The 17,569-nt window shown below is 39.8% G+C and overlaps 1 protein-coding gene across 4 annotated transcripts in view; it reads left to right on the forward strand.

Moving 5' to 3' along the window:
* The window catches only part of TENT4B (terminal nucleotidyltransferase 4B), a 116,218-nt gene extending 103,671 nt beyond the window's left edge, over positions 1-12,547 (forward strand). For 2 of the 4 annotated variants that reach the window (XM_089689479.1, XM_089689480.1), the window contains exons 12-13: positions 466-701; positions 11,831-12,547. In XM_089689479.1, coding sequence (XP_089545605.1) covers positions 466-701; positions 11,831-12,026 — 432 coding nt within the window. In that variant the 3' untranslated portion in view covers positions 12,027-12,547. The remainder of the gene's footprint in view (positions 1-465; positions 702-11,830) is intronic. The other 2 variants (XM_089689481.1, XM_089689482.1) reach the window with 1 other exon arrangement.
* The last annotated feature ends 5,022 nt before the right edge of the window (positions 12,548-17,569 follow it).

A 17,569-nucleotide genomic window follows, 5' to 3' on the forward strand; every position in this document is an offset into this window, starting at 1 on the left:
CCCTCAAGGGACAGGTTTCTGACCTATCCATTTTCTTCCAGAAACCTCTTGCTTTGTAATCCTTAAGACTTTCATAGGAATTTTTTCATTTTCAACCCCCCATTCAGCCCCATGTCTTCTTGGGATCTTAGCCTGGTAATCTGTTGCAAAGATCCCCCTTTTGAGCAGATTAAATAATTCTATTTGGAAGACTTAAACATGTAAATTTGACTTCCTGGTGCTCATTATGCCTGTTATGCACATTGCTGAGCTCTTTCTTTTAAATTGTATTCTTTCATATTTTACACAGGAGCAAGGTGGTCTTCAGACCAAGACCTTCCTTTATACCCTCAGTGGTCTCTCCCTCTCACCTTAATGAGAATATTTCCCTCCTACACTGCTTGGAAATGGTCAGGGCTGTCAGGGTGTACCTGGCAGCCACCTCTTCTAATAAAAAAACTGAATCCATTTTTGTCTTACCTGCAGGCCCTCGTAGAGGACATCCTGTTTCCCCACTCCACTATTGCCAGGTGGATCAGACAACAAGGGTTCCTCCCTTCTCTATCAGAGTTCATTCCGCCATGTCTGTCTCTTGGGCTTTCCAGCACCAAGCATCAGAATCCCAGATTTGCAAGGACAACACCTGTCTCTTCGTTCACACATTCTTCAGGCTATACCAGGTGGATGTTCCGGTCATGGCTGATGCAAGCTTCGGCTGCAAGGTGCTTCATTGTTGCCTATCCTTCAGTTTTCCTTGGGGATGTCCCATGGTCTATGAATATATTACCTATGTTCTGTACTATAGAATTAAAATTAATAGAATTTTTTAAACTGCCTTTAAATTCCTCATTTTTGAGTACAGTGAAGAACACAGCACTCCCATCTTTTGTGGGCTCACTCCTTATTGTTTGCATAAACACTAGAGTCTCTCAGAGTGGGTGTCCAATTACCTGAAGGTATCCCGTATGCAATGTATAATCTGGGAGTAGAAGTCTGGTGTCCTGTGATGTACTCCAGCATAAGGAATATATAGGTAAGTCAAAATTCCAATTTTTGGATCGTGCATGGAAAGATTAGAACCCATCTCATGTTCTATTTAATAGGGATGCACCGAAATTTCTGCCACCGAAACATATCTGCCGAAAATAGCCGATAGGAAAAATTTTTCCGATACACGGGACTGTGTGTACTGCAGATGTGAGAGGGGGGTGGCGGAGAAAGGCAGGAGAAGGAAGAGTGCATACAGTGACTGGTTGTCACTATATGTCAGTGCCGGTTCTTAATTGTAATTACCAGCTTTTTTTTTTTTTTTCCACTATAGCTCAGAGAATCGGCTGTCACTTTCCCCTCAGCTAAAAGAAACGGTTTCCTTTTAGTTTCTTTCCCGAGATAAAAGACAGTTTCCTTTAGCTCCGGGGAAAGTGACCGCTAATTCTGTGAGCTATAGTGAAGGAAAAAAACCCGGCAATTGCATTTAAAAATTGGCACTGACATATTGTGACAGCCAGTGCTACCTCACTGTATACACTGCTCCTCTCCTGCCCCCTCCTTGCACACACTGTCCTCTGTGATAGCAATAAAATCATAAGTTAAAAAAAAAATATACATGAAAGTAGAAAAAAATTAATTGTAGCCTCACATACGCAGACATTTCGGGTTTGGTTTTCGGCCACATGCATTCTGAATTTTTGGTATCGATTTTGGCATCAGTATTTTCATTTCAGTTCACCACTACTATTTTACAGTGGGATGTCCCTGAATTTTGTGTCCAGTTGCAGAAATACTACTTTGTGCACAGTTGCGTTTCACACAAATGTGTGATTTAAGTACCAGGTCATGCTGTTTGAAGAACGTGTAACCTAGGGCTTATTCACATAGCTATTTAGAGCAGTGGTCTCCAAACTATGGCCCTCCAGGTGTTGAACTGCCAAAGGTAGAGGCATGATGGGACTTGATTTAGAGCATAAAGCATTAAAAAGTGGCCTATTTGTTGGAAATCACAGGTGGATGCAGCCAGCAAGACTGTTTATGAAATTGCACACTAAGTAATTACATGGTGTTTTGGGAGGAAAGGTGAGTGGCACTGGACTTAAACTGTCTGTGTTCAGGGCTGCTCATCTTCCCCTAACTACATGTAATCGCTTTGCATGTGAATAGCTGTGGTTTCCTTTCTGCCTGTCATTGGATTGTACAGGCTTGCATCTATCGGGTACACATCTGTTGTCCCAGCTCCACAAATAGGCTCATTCTTGCTGACATATAGCCTTAAATTGCTGCCTGAACAGCCCTAAGGCTCCATTTCTCATTAAAACCATCAAGTTACGGGAGTGAGCAGACTTAGTTTTTCCTGAATGAGAAGCATGTGGGATGTTCAGTGTGTAAGCACAATTTTTTTTGTCAAACCCCATTAAGCCGGTTTTCTTCAAGATTAAAATGTTGATATTTTTTTCTATTTATTTGTAAAAATAGAACTTTAGTGAAAAAAATGTGCAGGCATTTTCTTTGTTCCATTTTTTTCCAAGGCCTCATTCACACAGGCAATTTGGCCCGTCTGTAAAATCCTGGTGCTTTCAGGTGCAGAAGATGCATAGGTGTAGCATCCACCTGCTATACTGAGCAGTACTTGGATTTGCAATATATGTTAAAATATAACTACAGGCAGTAGTAGTAGTGGGTGGGAGGTAGGAGCATAGATGATGCAGGGTGTGTGCTAATGAGGTCAGCTGGTAAACGCCTTCCTGTGTCATGACCTAACGTCTGCAGGAAAAAGGAAGAAGTAATGGAAAAGCTTTTTTGTACAGCCATCTGGACCCTGACATAAAGATGGGTAGAAAAAATGGAAAGTTTTTTTGAATTTTTGCAAAAGTACATTAATGCTATATTGGTACATAGGGGAACTGGAATTTAGATGAAAAAAAAATAATAAAAAGGTGAACTTCTCCTTTTAAACACTTGACCTGTTTTGCAGGGAAGCAAAAACCGGCACATCGCCACAGTCAAGACAGAGCTCTGTGTTTACAATCACAGAGCTTTCTCCTGTGATCCGCTCTGCCGATCGGTGGGTCCCAGTCATAAATCGTTGGCCGGGACCCGCTGGTTGTCTTGTGCTGTGGCGAAGCACAGCATGGTGATGTGCGTGCACCCGCCCGCCTCCTGCCTGGAAGAGCCAGATCACGTATCCGATACATGATCCAATGGACAGTGGGCGCCCTGCAGCAGTATATCTGTGTGGGGTGGTCCGCAATTGGTTTGAAAAAAAAAAAACTCCAGTGCTCTTGGCAGGAAAAAAGACGCAAATTGTGAAAAAAATTTTGTGCTAGCATTAAGGAGCATTTAGCATTTTTGTTTTATTTTATTTTTATTTTGTGCCTCAACGTTGAGCTTAAAAAAATTCTAGACTACCTAATGTGCATGGATACATGGGATAGCTTTATTTGCTTCTACAGGCAAAACACCAAGCTCCTCCAGGAGCATCTTTTGTTTTGTTTTTTTTAGGCCAATGTGCATGGAGTCTTGAGAAACATTATCTAAGCCTAAGTCAGAAACCCTGCCTGTTTTGCATAAGTTGTAAGAAATATTTGCTTTAGAAGTATGGTTTGTCAGAAAAGAGCCATGGCTCCCAATTATCAGTTTCTTCATATCACAGAATCATAAAAATGAAGATGAGAATAGTGTCCTAGTAGGATAGTCCTTGCCTAGTAATTTCTACTTTTTGTTTAGTTCGAAGCTGGCTTCCAAAATGTCAACACGCACCAGAACCTGGAAGAAAAACAGACGTTTAGGAAGTTTGAAACTTGTAGATAAGAGTAGGTGCTGGTGAATTTCAGATTGTTTGGTTTAGAAGGGACAATCTATGATCAAGGGTGTATGATCCATACCTTGATATACAACCCCTATTGCTCAGGGCTTAATTTTACGCCCCAGAAGATACTAGAAGGATATACTCCTGCAGTCTGTTGTCCCTCGGTAATGAATTGTCCGGCACAAAGAAATATATTTTATATATCTTTTACATATTGCAAACCGCTTAATTAAATACAAAGGAGGGTCCTTTTTTTTAGGCCACATTTGCACAGGCATATCTGATTCCTTGCTGCTTTTTCTGACAGATGTGAGCAGATAGCTGAGCCTGTACACTCAATGACAGGCTGTTGGTGGCCACAGATATTCATTGCTATTTGCACAACCAGTGGTTACCTGTGGTGATCGCAGTGGGATGCACTTCTTGTGCAGTGAGTCGACAACCTGTCATTGATGTGTGTGTGCATGGAAGCTGCAGTTTGCAGTTAGACTTTCACACCAGTAGATTCCTGCCGCAGCAATTCGCACTGTAGCAAAATGCCCATGTGAATGTAGCCTTCTAGTGTCTGTACACCCAGGCAGCTAAAAAGCAAGCTATCTATCCAGCACATTATTAGAAAGCCAAGCGTCCCTTAGCAGCTTGTGCCATGTTGCTCCCTGTAATGTGAATTTGTGGATTCAAGATTTTTTTTCAATTTAAAAACACAATTTGCTTTCATTTAAAAACAATTATAATTTCCTTTTTAGCTTTGCCACCCTTGTATATGAAGGATAAACCTGGGCACAGTGTATAGTAAACATACTTTAAGTTAATTGGTAGGAACTGTATAATTATAGAGGAATTGTGCATCTTCAACTATGACTGATGATTTTGTGGTATCTGTCATTCTTGAAGAGTGTGACTTCTAATGTGCAGTCATAATTTAACATTTTCTTGTATTTGGCAAGAAATAACAAATGCAGAGCGTCTGTAGAGTATGGGTGGGATAGAAGTGTGTTTATACAGGTGAATGGACCTGTCATAGGTTGAAAAACATTCTTTCAATCCTTTGCTCTGATTGCTTCCCTGCTTTCTCCTCTGTGCAGCCATTTAATATACAAACCCCTGTCTTCTAGAGAGAGCAGGCATTCTAGAGCAGAACAGGGATCTGTGGGTTTGGAGAAGACCAAAAGAGAAGGGCAGGGAAGGTAGGAACTGTATTTGTATTTTATTTTTGAAGTGTGGAAGGGTAATGTTAATTCCTTTTTGCCCTTTCCTTATATTGCACATAACCATTGCAGCTTTAAGGAAGCTATACAGTGAAGAACAGAAGCATTTGAACACCCTGCGATTTTGCAAGTTCTCCCACTTAGAAATCATGGAGGGGGTCTGAAATTCACATTGTAGGTGCATTCCCACTCTGAGAGACCGAATTAAAAAAATAAATAAAATTCAGGAAATCACATTGTATGATTTTTAAAGAATGTATTTGTCTTGCACTGCTGAACTTAAGTATTTGAACACCTGAGAAAATCAGTGTTAATATTTGGTACAGAACCCTTTGTTTGCAATTACAGAGGTCAAACGTTTCTTGTAGTTCTTGACCAGGTTTGCACACACTGCAACAGGGATTTTGGCCCACTCCTCCACACAGATCTCCTCTAGATCTGTCAGGTTTCAGGGCTGTCGTTGAGTAACACGGAGTTTCAGCTCCCTTCAAAGATGTTCTATTGGATTTAGGTCTGGAGACTGGCTAGGCCACTCCAGAACCTTGATATGCTTCTTACGGAGCCACTCCTTGGTTATCCTGGCTGTTTGCTTCGGGTCGTTGTCATTTTGGAAGACCCAGCCACGACCCATCTTCAATGCTCTGACTGAGGGAAAGAAGTTGTTGCTCACAATCTCACAATAAATGGCCCCATTCATCCTCTCCTTAATACAGTGCAGTCATCCTGTCCCCTTTGCAGAAAAGCACCTCCAAAGCATGATGTTACCACCCCCATGCTTCACAGCAGGGATGATATTCTTGGGATGCAACTCATCCTCCTTTTTCCTCCAAACACGACAAGTGAAGTTTGGACCAAAAAGTTCTACTTTGGTTTCATCTGATCACATGACGTTCTCCCATGCCTCCTCTGGATCATCCATATGGTCATTGGCCAACTTCAGAAGGGCCTGGACATGTGATGACTTGAGCAGGGGAACCTTCTGTGCAATGCATGATTTGAAACCATGATGGCGTAGTGTTCTACCGACAGTGACCTTTGAAACTGTGGTCCCAGCTCTCTTCATGTCATTGACCAACTCCTCCCTTGTAGTTCTGGGCTGATTCCTCACCTTTCTTATCATCAGTGATACCCCACGAGGTGAGATCTTGCATGGAGCCCCAGTCCGAGGGAGACTGACAGTCGCCTTTAGCCTCTTCCATTTTCTAACAATTGCTCCAACAGTTGATTTAATTTTCACCAAGCTGCTTGGCAATTGCCCCATAGCCCTTTCCAGCCTTGTGGAGGTCCACAATTTTGTCTCTGGTTTTTTTTTGACAGCTCTGTAGTCTTGCCCATGGTAGTAGTTGGCGTCTGACTGTGGGGTGGACAGGTGTCTTTAAAGAGCTCAGACAGGTGCTACTAAGTTAGATTAATGAGTCGAGTAGAGGTGGACTTTTTAAAGGCACAGTAACAGGTCTTTGAGAGCCACAATTCTTGCTGTTTCTTAGGTGTTCAAATACTTATGTTCAGCATTGCAAGACAAATAAATTATTTTAAAAATACAATGTGATTTCCTGAAATTTTTTTTTTTAATGCTGTCTCTGAGTGGGAATGCACCTACAATGTGAATTTCAGACCCCTCCATGATTTCTAAGTGGGAAAACTTGCAAAATCGCAGGGTGTTCAAATACTTCTGTTCCTCACTGTATTTGGAGAGTTGTGGTGTGACAGCCAAACGTGTTCAGTATTCAGAACAGTGCCAGTGCTATTTGGCTCCCATAGTCTTGCCTAAAGTAGCTTTTTGCAGATAGTGTAGGGGGCTTGTTAACCCCCTTGTGATAGAAAATAAAGATAAAAAAACTGTAATAAAAATAATGAATGATAAAAAAAAAATGTAAAAAGTCACTTGCAAACATGCAAACGTGTAGATTGTGCATGTTTATCTAACAGCAACTGAGACGCAAATATGAAGTATTACTGCAAACTGGGTGAGAGCAATAATTCTAGGGCCATTAATAACTGAGAAACTGTAAAGGCTTTTAAAGTGTCACTGTTAGGTCCATATATATTTGGACACAGGCACAATTTTAGTTTTTTTCAGGTATTTACCAAAACCTATTCAAGCTATAGTTATATAATGGATATGGGCTGAAAGTGCACACTGTCAGGTTTATTTTGAGGGTATGCACATCCAAATTGGAGGAAGGGTTTAGGAACTTCAGCTCTTAAGAGTAGCCACCCCCCCTTTTTCAAGGCACCAAAAGTAATTGGACAATTGAATATAATCATAAATAAAATGTTCATTTGTAATATTTTATTGAGAATCCTTTACTGGCAATGACTGCCTGAAGTCTGGAACCCATGGACATTACCAAAGACTGGGTTTCCTCCTTTCTGATGTTTTGCCAGGCTCTAACTGCAGCTGTCTTCAGTTCTTTGTTTGTGGGTCTTTCTGCCTTTAGTTTTGCCTTCAGCAAGTGAAATGAATGCTCAGTTGGGTTGAGATCAGGTGATTGACTCGGCCATTGCAGAATATTCCACTTCTTTTCCTTCAAAAGCTCCTGGGTTGCTTTTGCAGTGTGTTTTGGATCATTGTCCATCTGTACTATGAAGCTCCATCCAATCAACTTTGCTGCATTTAGCTGAATCTGGGCTGACATTATATCTCTAAACACTGCAGAATTCATCTGGCTGCTACTGTCTTCTGTCACATCATCAATAAACACCAATGACCCAGTGCCACTGGAAGCCATGCATGCGCATGCCATCACGCTCCCTCCACCATGTTTTACAGATGACGTAGCTTTGGATCATGAACTGTTCCAAGCCTTCTCCACACTTTTTTTTTTTCTTCCCGTCATTCTGGTACAGATTAATCTTAGTTTCATCCATCCAAAGAATGCTTTTCCAGAACTGGTCTGGCTTTTTTAGATGTTTTTTGGCAAAGCGTAATCTGGCTTTTATATTCTTCAGGGTTTGAATGGTTTGCACCTTGTGATGAGCCGTCTGTATTTGCTCTCTTGAAGTCTTCTTTTGCTTGTAGACTTTGACAATGATGCGCCCACCTCCTGGAGAGTGTCCTTCACTTGTCTGGATGTTGTGAAAGGGTTTTTCTTTAGCATAGAGAGGATCCTGCGATCTTCTACCACTGTTGTCTTCCGTGGACGTCCATACCTTTTTTATGTTGTTGTTCTCACCAGTGTGTTCTTATGTTCTCAGAATGTACCAAACTGTTGATTTGGCCACTCCCAATGTTGCTGCTATCTCTCTGATGGATTTGTTTAATTTTTGAAGCCTTACAATGTCCTGTTTCACTTTCATGGATAGCTCCTTTGAACGCATGATGTAGGTTCACAGCAATAGAGTCCAAATGCAAATATCACACAGAAAATCAACTCCAGACCTTTTACCTGCTTAATTGATGAAGAAATAACAAAAGAGTAGCCCACACTTGGCCATGCAACAGCTTTTGATTCAAGTGTCCAGTTACTTTTGGTCCCTTGAAAAATGGGGGATGGCTAATCTTAAGAGCTGTAATTCCTAAACCCTTCCTGCAAATACCAAAATTAATTTTAGTGTATTTTTTTTTTTTCACTGAAAATGCTTTTGATATACACTTTTTTACAGGGCTTCTACGTTCAGAAAATATATAATTGTTTGGGGGTTGTAATTTTCCAGGCACAATGCAGATTTTAACGTGTGGAATAATTACAAAATTGCCCCAGACACAAAGTGGTTAAGGAAACCTGCATGTATCATGGCTAAAGTGATGTGTTTTAAAAAAAAAAAAAAAAAAATTCTGGTTGCATTTTGGTTTTAATGCTGATCCAGTGGTTTTGACATTTTCAGAGCCACAGACCCTCAAGTATTAGAGAACTGTTCCAACTTTACTTTGATTTTTCTTTCTGCATACTTGTTCCTTATCTGGACTACTATTGAGGCCATGGACAGGCATTCTCAGTGTCAGCAGTGGCAGCATCCATACTTATACAGATTGCCTATGTTTTATATACTGAAAACCTGACAGATATACCTGCGAAAGGATGTATATTTATGTCTATCCAGTTTTGAGATTTACACAGCCCTGCCACACAGCTCAGTCCTGTCTGGCGAGAAACAAGACTGGATTTTTCATTGCTGCAGTTAAGTATGCATTTCAGATCAGAACAACTGATTGACAGTTTGAGCAGTTTCTCCTTCCCTCAGTCTGAGCTCTGTCATGTGTTAGTATATTGAAATCACTTTGTGTTGAAATGTACTTTTTCTAGTCTGATCACATTAAAATGATCAACCTGGTTATAGTTTAATTAAGCCACAACTAAACAATGTATGAAATAAATATATTCGTGTAGCTCCTCCCTACTACTAATCCTAAACACCTCTTGAAAACTTTATCACAAACATAAGTGTATAAGAAAACATAAATATTCAGGAAAATTCCCATATACAAAAAATATATAAAGTAAGTCCCATATATAATAGGATCTTTCTTGATGCTCCACTCATTCACCACTTCATAAAACATAAACCAATGTTCCTCCACCAACACCCAGATTGTGCTCTCACCTGGAGTTTTTTGACCTCACATTTTATAATGTTTTGGTCATACAGTGCTTGTGTCCTCTTAATGGGACTGCTGGAATGCAGATTCCCCAGGTGGTTCTCCTTCTCCCACAGCAAACTTAGAAGCTTGTATCTCCTTCTACTGCTCTTTCCAACGGTCCGTTAAAGAAATAGAATAGGCAGAAATAGTGCTTTATCGTTCATAACACTTTATTATTATGGCTTCCTCAGGGGGCATATGTCAGGACATATCCCCCTGAGGAAGCATGTGACCTGTGGCATAATGCGTAGGGGAGTAGCTAGCTGATATCACGACGCAAGATCAGAGGAAGGATACTGAAGAAGACTCATTGTTATGCGGTTTACATCTGGTGCGATCTAGCACCAAAAACTTGTAAGTGGTATTTTTATCTATTTTATAATAGTGTTATGAATGATAAAGCGCTTTTTCTGCCTATTCTGTTTTTTAACGGACCGTTGGAAAGCGGAGGAAAAAGAAATACAAGCTTCTAAGTTTGCTGCAGGAGAACCACCACCTGGGGAATCTTCATTCCATCAGTCCTATTAAGAGGACACAAGCACTGTATGACCAAAATATTATCAAATGTGAGGTCACAAAGCTCTAGGTGAGAACACAATCTGGGTGTTGGAGGAACACTGGTTTGTTTTATGAAGTGGAGGAGCATCAAGAGATCCTATTATACAGTGAGGAACAGAAGTATTTGAACACCCTGCGATTTTGCAAGTTCTCCCACTTAGAAGTCATGGAGGGGTCTGAAATTCACATTGTAGGTGCATTCCCACTCAGACACCGAATTAAAAAAAAAATTCAGGAAATCACATTGTATGATTTTTAAAGAATATATTTGTCTTGCACATAAGTATTTGAACACCTAAGAAACAGCAAGAATTCTGGCTCTCAAAGACCTGTTATTGTGCCTTTAAAAAGTCCACCTCTACTCCACTCATTAATCTAACTTAGTAGCACCTATCTGAGCTCTTTAAAGACACCTGTCCACCCCACAGTCTGTCAGACGCCAACTACTACCATGGGCAAGACCAATGGGCTGTCAAAAGGCACCAGAGACACAATTGTGGACCTCCACAAGGCTGGAAAGGGCTATGGGGCAATTGCCAAGCAGCTTGGTGAAAATAGATCAACTGTTGGAGCAATTGTTAGAAAATGGAAGAGGGTAAAGACGACTGTCAGTCTCCCTCGGACTGGGGCTCCATGCAAGATCTCACCTCGTGGGGTATCACTGATAAGAAAGGTGAGGAATCGGCCAAGAACTACAAGGGAGGAGCTGGTCAATGACATGAAGAGAGCTGGGACCACAGTTTCAAAGATCACTGTCGATAGAACACTACGCTGTCATGGTTTCAAATCATGCATTGCACGGAAGGTTCCCCTGCTCAAGTCATCACATGTCCAGGCCCATCTGAAGTTTGCCAATGACCATCTGGATGATCCAGAGGAGGCATGGGAGAAAGTCGTGGTCAGATGAGACCAAAGTAGAACTTTTTGGTCCAAACTTCACTCGTCGTGTTTGGAGGAAAAAGGATGAGTTGCATCCCAAGAACACACTGCTGTGAAGCATGGGGGTGGTAACATCATGCTTTGGGGGTGCATTTCTGCGAAGGGGACAGGACGACTGCACTGTATTAAGGAGAGGATGAATGGGGCCATTTATTGTGAGATTTTGAGCAACAACCTCCTTCCCTTTGGTTTGTGTGCAAACCTGGACAAGAACTACAGGAAACGTTTGACCTCTGTGATTGCAAACAAAGGCTTCTGTACCAAATATTAACACTGATTTTCTGAGGTGTTCAAATACTTACTGTATGTTTTTAGCAGTGCAAGACAAATAAATTCTTTAAAAATCATACAATGTGATTTCCTGAATTTTTTTTAAATTTGGTCTCTCAGAGTGGGAAGGCACCTACAATGTGAATTTCAGACCCCTCCATGATTTCTAAGTGGGAGAACTTGCAAAATCGCAGGGTGTTCAAATACTTCTGTTCCTCACTGTATATGGGACTTTATATATTTTTCATATATGGGACTTTTTTTCTGAATATTTTTATGTTTTGTTATACACTTATGTTTGTGATGAGGTTTTCAAGAGGTGTTTAGGATTAGTAGTAGGGAGGCGCTGCACTAACACATTTATTTCAGACTTTGAGACACCTTGAGTGTGTGAAGGGTGTAAGCGACTTCAAATTGGAGTGTTGATTTTTTTTGGTTGCTCGTGGGATTGATGCACATAATTAAACCATGTATGTTCTGTTTCTTTTTCAGCATGGCACTACTAGACTTTTCCGTTCAACCTCGTCCAGCAAAAGTTTCCAGGCACCACCCAACACAAGCCAAGGCACATCTGTGCCAAGCCGGCACATACAAAGCGGCAAAGCACAGCACCAGCACTACCACAGCAAGAAACGCAAGCACAAGCGAGAAACAGACCTGTGCAGATAGCTACTGTGGCCAGACTTAACTCCTCCTTTAATGTGCCGCAACAGAACTAAATATTGACAGACTTGTTCATATCCCTCCCAGAAGCTTATAAACATTTAAACTGACTTGTTTCCTTTTTATTTTGTTTTTTTCCAGCTAGCCACGGAAATGGATCATGAAGATTTCCAACACAAAAAAAATCTCAAAAAGAAAACAAAATCTTAAAAAAAGATAAAAATGGCTGCTCATTTGTTAAAATACATGGAGGTTATTAAAAAAATTTGCACTTCTCTATCGGCACCATGGTGCTGAATTTTGTGACTGAAATCAAGGGTTTTGGGTAGAAATGTAAAAAAAAATAACAAAAACAAAAAAAACAAAAAACTATTTCGGAAGGGGTGCAATTTGCAAAACACCTCATTTCCTGGGAACTTTATTCCTGCATGTTTTTTTTTAATTATTTTCAATATTGTACTGTTTTATTGTACATACAACAGTATCTGATTGCACTTTTGTATCGGTGCATTTGCTTTTTACATAAAACTTATAAGGAAAATCGGACTGGTTTGGGGTGATCTCTCCATGTCTACGTGTTTATAACTTGCATTGTGATTAAGTTGGCTCTGATCCCCCCCCCCCCCCCCCAAAAAAAAAGAATCTTGCCTGGTGGTTTCTCCATTCCCTTATCCTCAATTTATTGTTATGCTTAAGGTGGCAAATTGTTTGAAGGCAGGTGCCCGCTGGCAGGTGATTAAGCACATCTGTACCTATCCAGACTTGAGATCAGTTTTCATTGTTTGATTAGCAGCTTTCACTCTAGACTGTTAAATGCAGCTTGTGTTTGTCATACCATTCATCCCATATGATGTTTGCCACGGTTTCTAGGGAATAAACTGTATCCAGCAAACACATGATGTAGGGATACACCACAGGTAGTTATATTACCATTACCACTTCCACCTTCAAGGCGTTTGGAATCTATATAGTATTGCAGATTCATTACATTTCACAATGGCTACAGTGTTCTTTAAGATTCCTCTTGCCCAAGATAACGTTCTTTTCTGTTGATTTATGCAGTTATTCCTTGTTACCAAGCTTTCTTCAACCACTTACAAATGTGTAGAGCAAAAGTGTCTTTTGCCAACAGCTCTGTATTATAAGTGCTGTTACAGAAAGCAAATTTTCACTTGTGCATATCTTTCTTTAAATGTAATATGTTCCTTCTTATTGCCATCCCACAATTGTATTGTTTAGCTACTCAAACTGAACACAAGGACTTCTAACTGCATGTAGGAATGGATGTATTCAGGTTTTTGTTTTTGTTTTTTCAACCTGGCATGAAATATTGTTCAAGGCATACAAGGCCAACTCTGCATACACACTAAAGCTCCACTAGATAAGGCAATAATTTCCCCATTAGTAGAGACTAGTAGTCTGAAATTTTCAAACCACTGAATTGAGCTTCCAGCATTGAAAGGTTGACCTGGTGCAAAAGAAAAATACCAATAAAAATGGGAGCTGCCATTTCTGACTTCTTTTTGAAAGTAAAAACTCTGGGGCTGTCATTCTCATTATTTATTTTGATATCAAATCTTTTAGTCTCAGTGTCAGGAACTAAGAATTGCCTGAGGCTTCAGAACTCAAAGATAGAAAGCATGACCCTTGAAAGGGGTGGGTATCGGAATTCTTGTATTGCAGGGACTTGGCTTTCGCAAATTTTACAGACTTCACAGGGGTCATGTTAAGGTTAAGTTACTCGTTGCATTTTAGGCTTGGTTTAATAGATTACTTTCATTTTGTGGGAGGGTTAAAGTGGAATTAAACTATACTGCTGGTAGCCAGGGTTTTGGTATAGTGTGCAAATATGCAGATCGTATTACCTACCAAAGTGCCCCACTTCAGCTCTGGAACAGCCACAATGTCTCTTGTCCTCCTCTCACTGCTGCTGTCATCTCTGCCTAGTTGTTTTGTTTCAGCATCTTTAACTCCTGGTGTGCATCCTGGCATGCAGCAACCACTGGATTTTACACTTGTGTGGCTTTGTGTACACTCTGAAAAGCATTGTTGGCAGACAGGTAAGATTTGTGCTTGCCATCAATGTTTTTTAAACATAAGTTTAGTTCCACTTTAAGGCCTTACCTCCAGTGATTGGTTAAGGTTAGGGGGTGATTGTGTTAAAGGTTACATTTTTAGGTTTAGATCAGGGAGGAAATAATTTAAGGGATGCGTAGTAGTTTTAAAAATGACAAACTTTTTTTTTTTCAATCAGACACATATGAAGCACTGTAAATTACTATGCCTTCTGCTTTTTAGTCAGCAGGTGGTGCTTTAGGCTCCATTTCACAATTTGATTGGTCTCTAGTTTTTTTTTTTTTTCTTTTTCTAAAAAGTATTTTTAATATTGATAGCTTATTTTTGAGCAAGTCAGTGGCTTATTTTAGGCCTTTGCGGATGTTATTTTTTTACTTAATATTTTGGTGTCAAAAACAATATCATATATGGCCTGATGACTCAGTTGACAGTTTGTTGCAGGCCAGTGGATCACCATTTTAATGAAACAAGAGTAAGGAAAACTGCTTCACAAAAACAAGTCGGCAATGCTATCTCAAATATTTTTTCTATTGTGTCAGGTTTCTTTTAACAAAATGTCAGCTCCTTGTTAGAATGATGCAGAGCTTTATCTATGGTAGCTTTGTAGTACATGAAGTATAGGTAGGAAGGCATACAGAATGGCCTAATTGTTATAATCTGTAATTAATTGAATATCTTTGTCAAACAAGAAGATCCCTAAGTGTACAGTAGATTTGTATTCAACATAACTCACAGAATTAAAGCATAAGCAGAAAATATTAGAAGTGAAGTACAGCATTTTGTGAGATACAGTAAACATTAGGTATATGCAGTGGTGTGTATCATATTACCTGCAGACGGCTGCTTCTTCTAAAAAGCCGCCCTGCAGTGTCTCCTTCCAAGGTACTGGATATTGCCCTTTCTTCCAGTGCTGTGAAAGATGATGGTAGTTGCACATTCCTTCTGCCCTTTCCGTCATTCCATATTGTTTGTATTACTGCCTCCTACAATGCATTGCATCCTGTTCATGGGCAGAGGAGATCCCGTCATTGGATGGTGCAGAGTGCAGAAGGGAGGTGGGCCGTGCATTTTTTTTTTTTCTTTTTTCAAGTAGCTGCGGTTAACTTTCACAACACCAGAGACAGCCATACATAACTTTAAGTTTTAGATTGTGTCACATGAACTTCTACAACTGTTGAATATGTTTTTGCTAAGTGCAAGTGTTTTTAATTCTGTGGGAAATCAGTCGCTGGTACTGCAAGAAGTATTTCTGCTGTGTTTCTTTAGAGTTCACATGAATAATTCATTAATATATGGCCTTTTAAAGGGGGTACCACTAGTGTAATATAGGCTTAGTTCTCTAAAGTCAGTTTTGTCATGTAATGCTTTCTTATAAATGCAATAATCAATGAAACAGGGCTTTTTTCCAGTGTGCTGAACCTTAGCTATTTGCCTTATGTTATGCTATTTGCATTTTATATAAAAATATATTTATTTTATTGTATCATTTGATTTAGGGAAATAGAAAACGGAGCCAGACCAGTACACATTGGCTGAAAGCTGGCTGATTCAGCAGATCCGTGTGTACAGCTGGAGTTCATCTAATTGTCATTCTAGAAAACCAGCATTTGAACGAATAGAAACTGAAAATGTGTACCCAGCTTTACTCTTTACTGGTAACCTTTCAGTACCCTGTTATTCACCAGTGCTGTTCATCCTTAAATTGCTGTTTTACTAAGGAAGTTAAAATCTACCAAATAGCTACTTATGCATAGCTACTAATTTTATATGTATGCCCCAAGCACACCTTTTTTTGCAGCACTCTGCTTGTAAAATGGAAGCAAGATAATTAGTTTGGGGAAAACCTGTGTTTTCTTTAAACATCTACCTTGTGCAGGCCATGTTCTGTTATTTAGAGTCTTTCAATTTGTCCTGCATGCGATGGAATAGTTGAAGAATACTTACAGAATTGTGGTTCGCTCTCAGTATATCCAGAGGTGCTTGACACGTTTGTAATATAACCTCTTCTGCCTTCTCTTTCTGTGCACTAAAAGATGCCATGACAGGCCCAATTTATTTTCTGCCTATCAGCCCTATATAATGCAGCATTGCTAAAGACCAGTATGAAGAGCAAAACGGCAAGGCATCTGCTCCCCATACTTGTTTGTTTCAGTGGAAGAAAAGACTGATTCCAACTATTCTTAAAGCAGAACTAAATGCTTCCATCCTTTACAGCCAAGGAAGCTGGCATCTTGGCCTCTGTTTGATGGTGCTGTACATCAGTTATATCAGCCATTTGATGCCTTGACAGTTTGGTTGACAGCACAAGAAAATGTGACAGTTATCAATTACTACATGCTTTGAGTATAACTGTTCTAAGAAGTAGTTAATGTGTTTAGTTCCTATTCAACCTATTCGGCATATCCTGTATAAAAAAAATACGAACGGACCTATTTTTAGTCTGGTCTGGTCACGTGACCCAGCATCTCCTGCTCCAGTGTCAATAAGCAACTGCTATAGGGGAGAGCAAGAAGCTCTTCCTTACACAGGAGAGCAAGAGCTGCCACATCATGTGACTGGATCGAGTTTAAAAAGGGTAAGTACACAGACATCTATATGCAGGGTTGGTAGGGAGAGAGAACTTCTTTTCTAAATATATAAATAGTGATTTAGCCTTTGCTACCACTTAAATTGCCAAGAGCCCTATGAGGGCCGACCACACTAATACCTTCAAACCCAATGTAATGCAAAGAATGCAAATGACTTATTTTAATGTCGTTCAAACTTGGGCAGTGCATTGCTGCTTGTTCTGAAAAAGTTTGGAGGTCTGCTGACTTCTATGTAAGCACATGTAAAATCACGTCAGTGTGAGCTGTGAACAGGTTTTAAATAATTTCTTAACTCCACTCTTACTGCATTTACAGATCACAAACTGCTGAAAGAAGGCATCCTGCATAAGGTTATGTAAGCCATAAATTACTTTTTAATCTGTGACAACTCATGAAAATGCAGAAGTTTTATTTTTTTATTTTACTATTCCTGTGCCATCAAGTGGCTAGAAGGGTTCTATTCCATTTCTGCATATTTGCGAGCTCCAAATTACCAACATTTTCAGACCAGGTCATATTCTAAAACTAGATTATTCAATTTCTCACAATGAAAATCTATCTTTAAAAAACTAATTTCCAGCTAATTGCAAAAATTAAACACAGTATATCTTCCTTTTCTGTGTTTCATACACATCCATACTGTTTAGATTACTGAACTTTTTTTTTTTTTTTTCTTTAGAGATCTGTCTATTGACTTGTTTTGCTTTCTGTAGTTAATCATTTCATTAGCGTATCTCTATTGGTGACCCCTCTGTTTAGGTGCTATGTTTTACTGATTTACCTCTGTAGCTGTAGGATAAATGTGCTAGATGGATATCATGGATGGATGGGAGCAATAACACTGAGGCAGCTCTTCTTAGAGTGGAAACAAGGCTCTAATGCAGTAAACATGAAAAAGCAAAGA

The sequence above is a fragment of the Staurois parvus genome, unplaced genomic scaffold, assembly GCF_062004578.1.
Source record: "Staurois parvus isolate SC_StPar_1 unplaced genomic scaffold, SC_StPar_1.0 ptg000476l, whole genome shotgun sequence".
In the NCBI taxonomy this organism is placed as follows: domain Eukaryota; kingdom Metazoa; phylum Chordata; class Amphibia; order Anura; family Ranidae; genus Staurois; species Staurois parvus.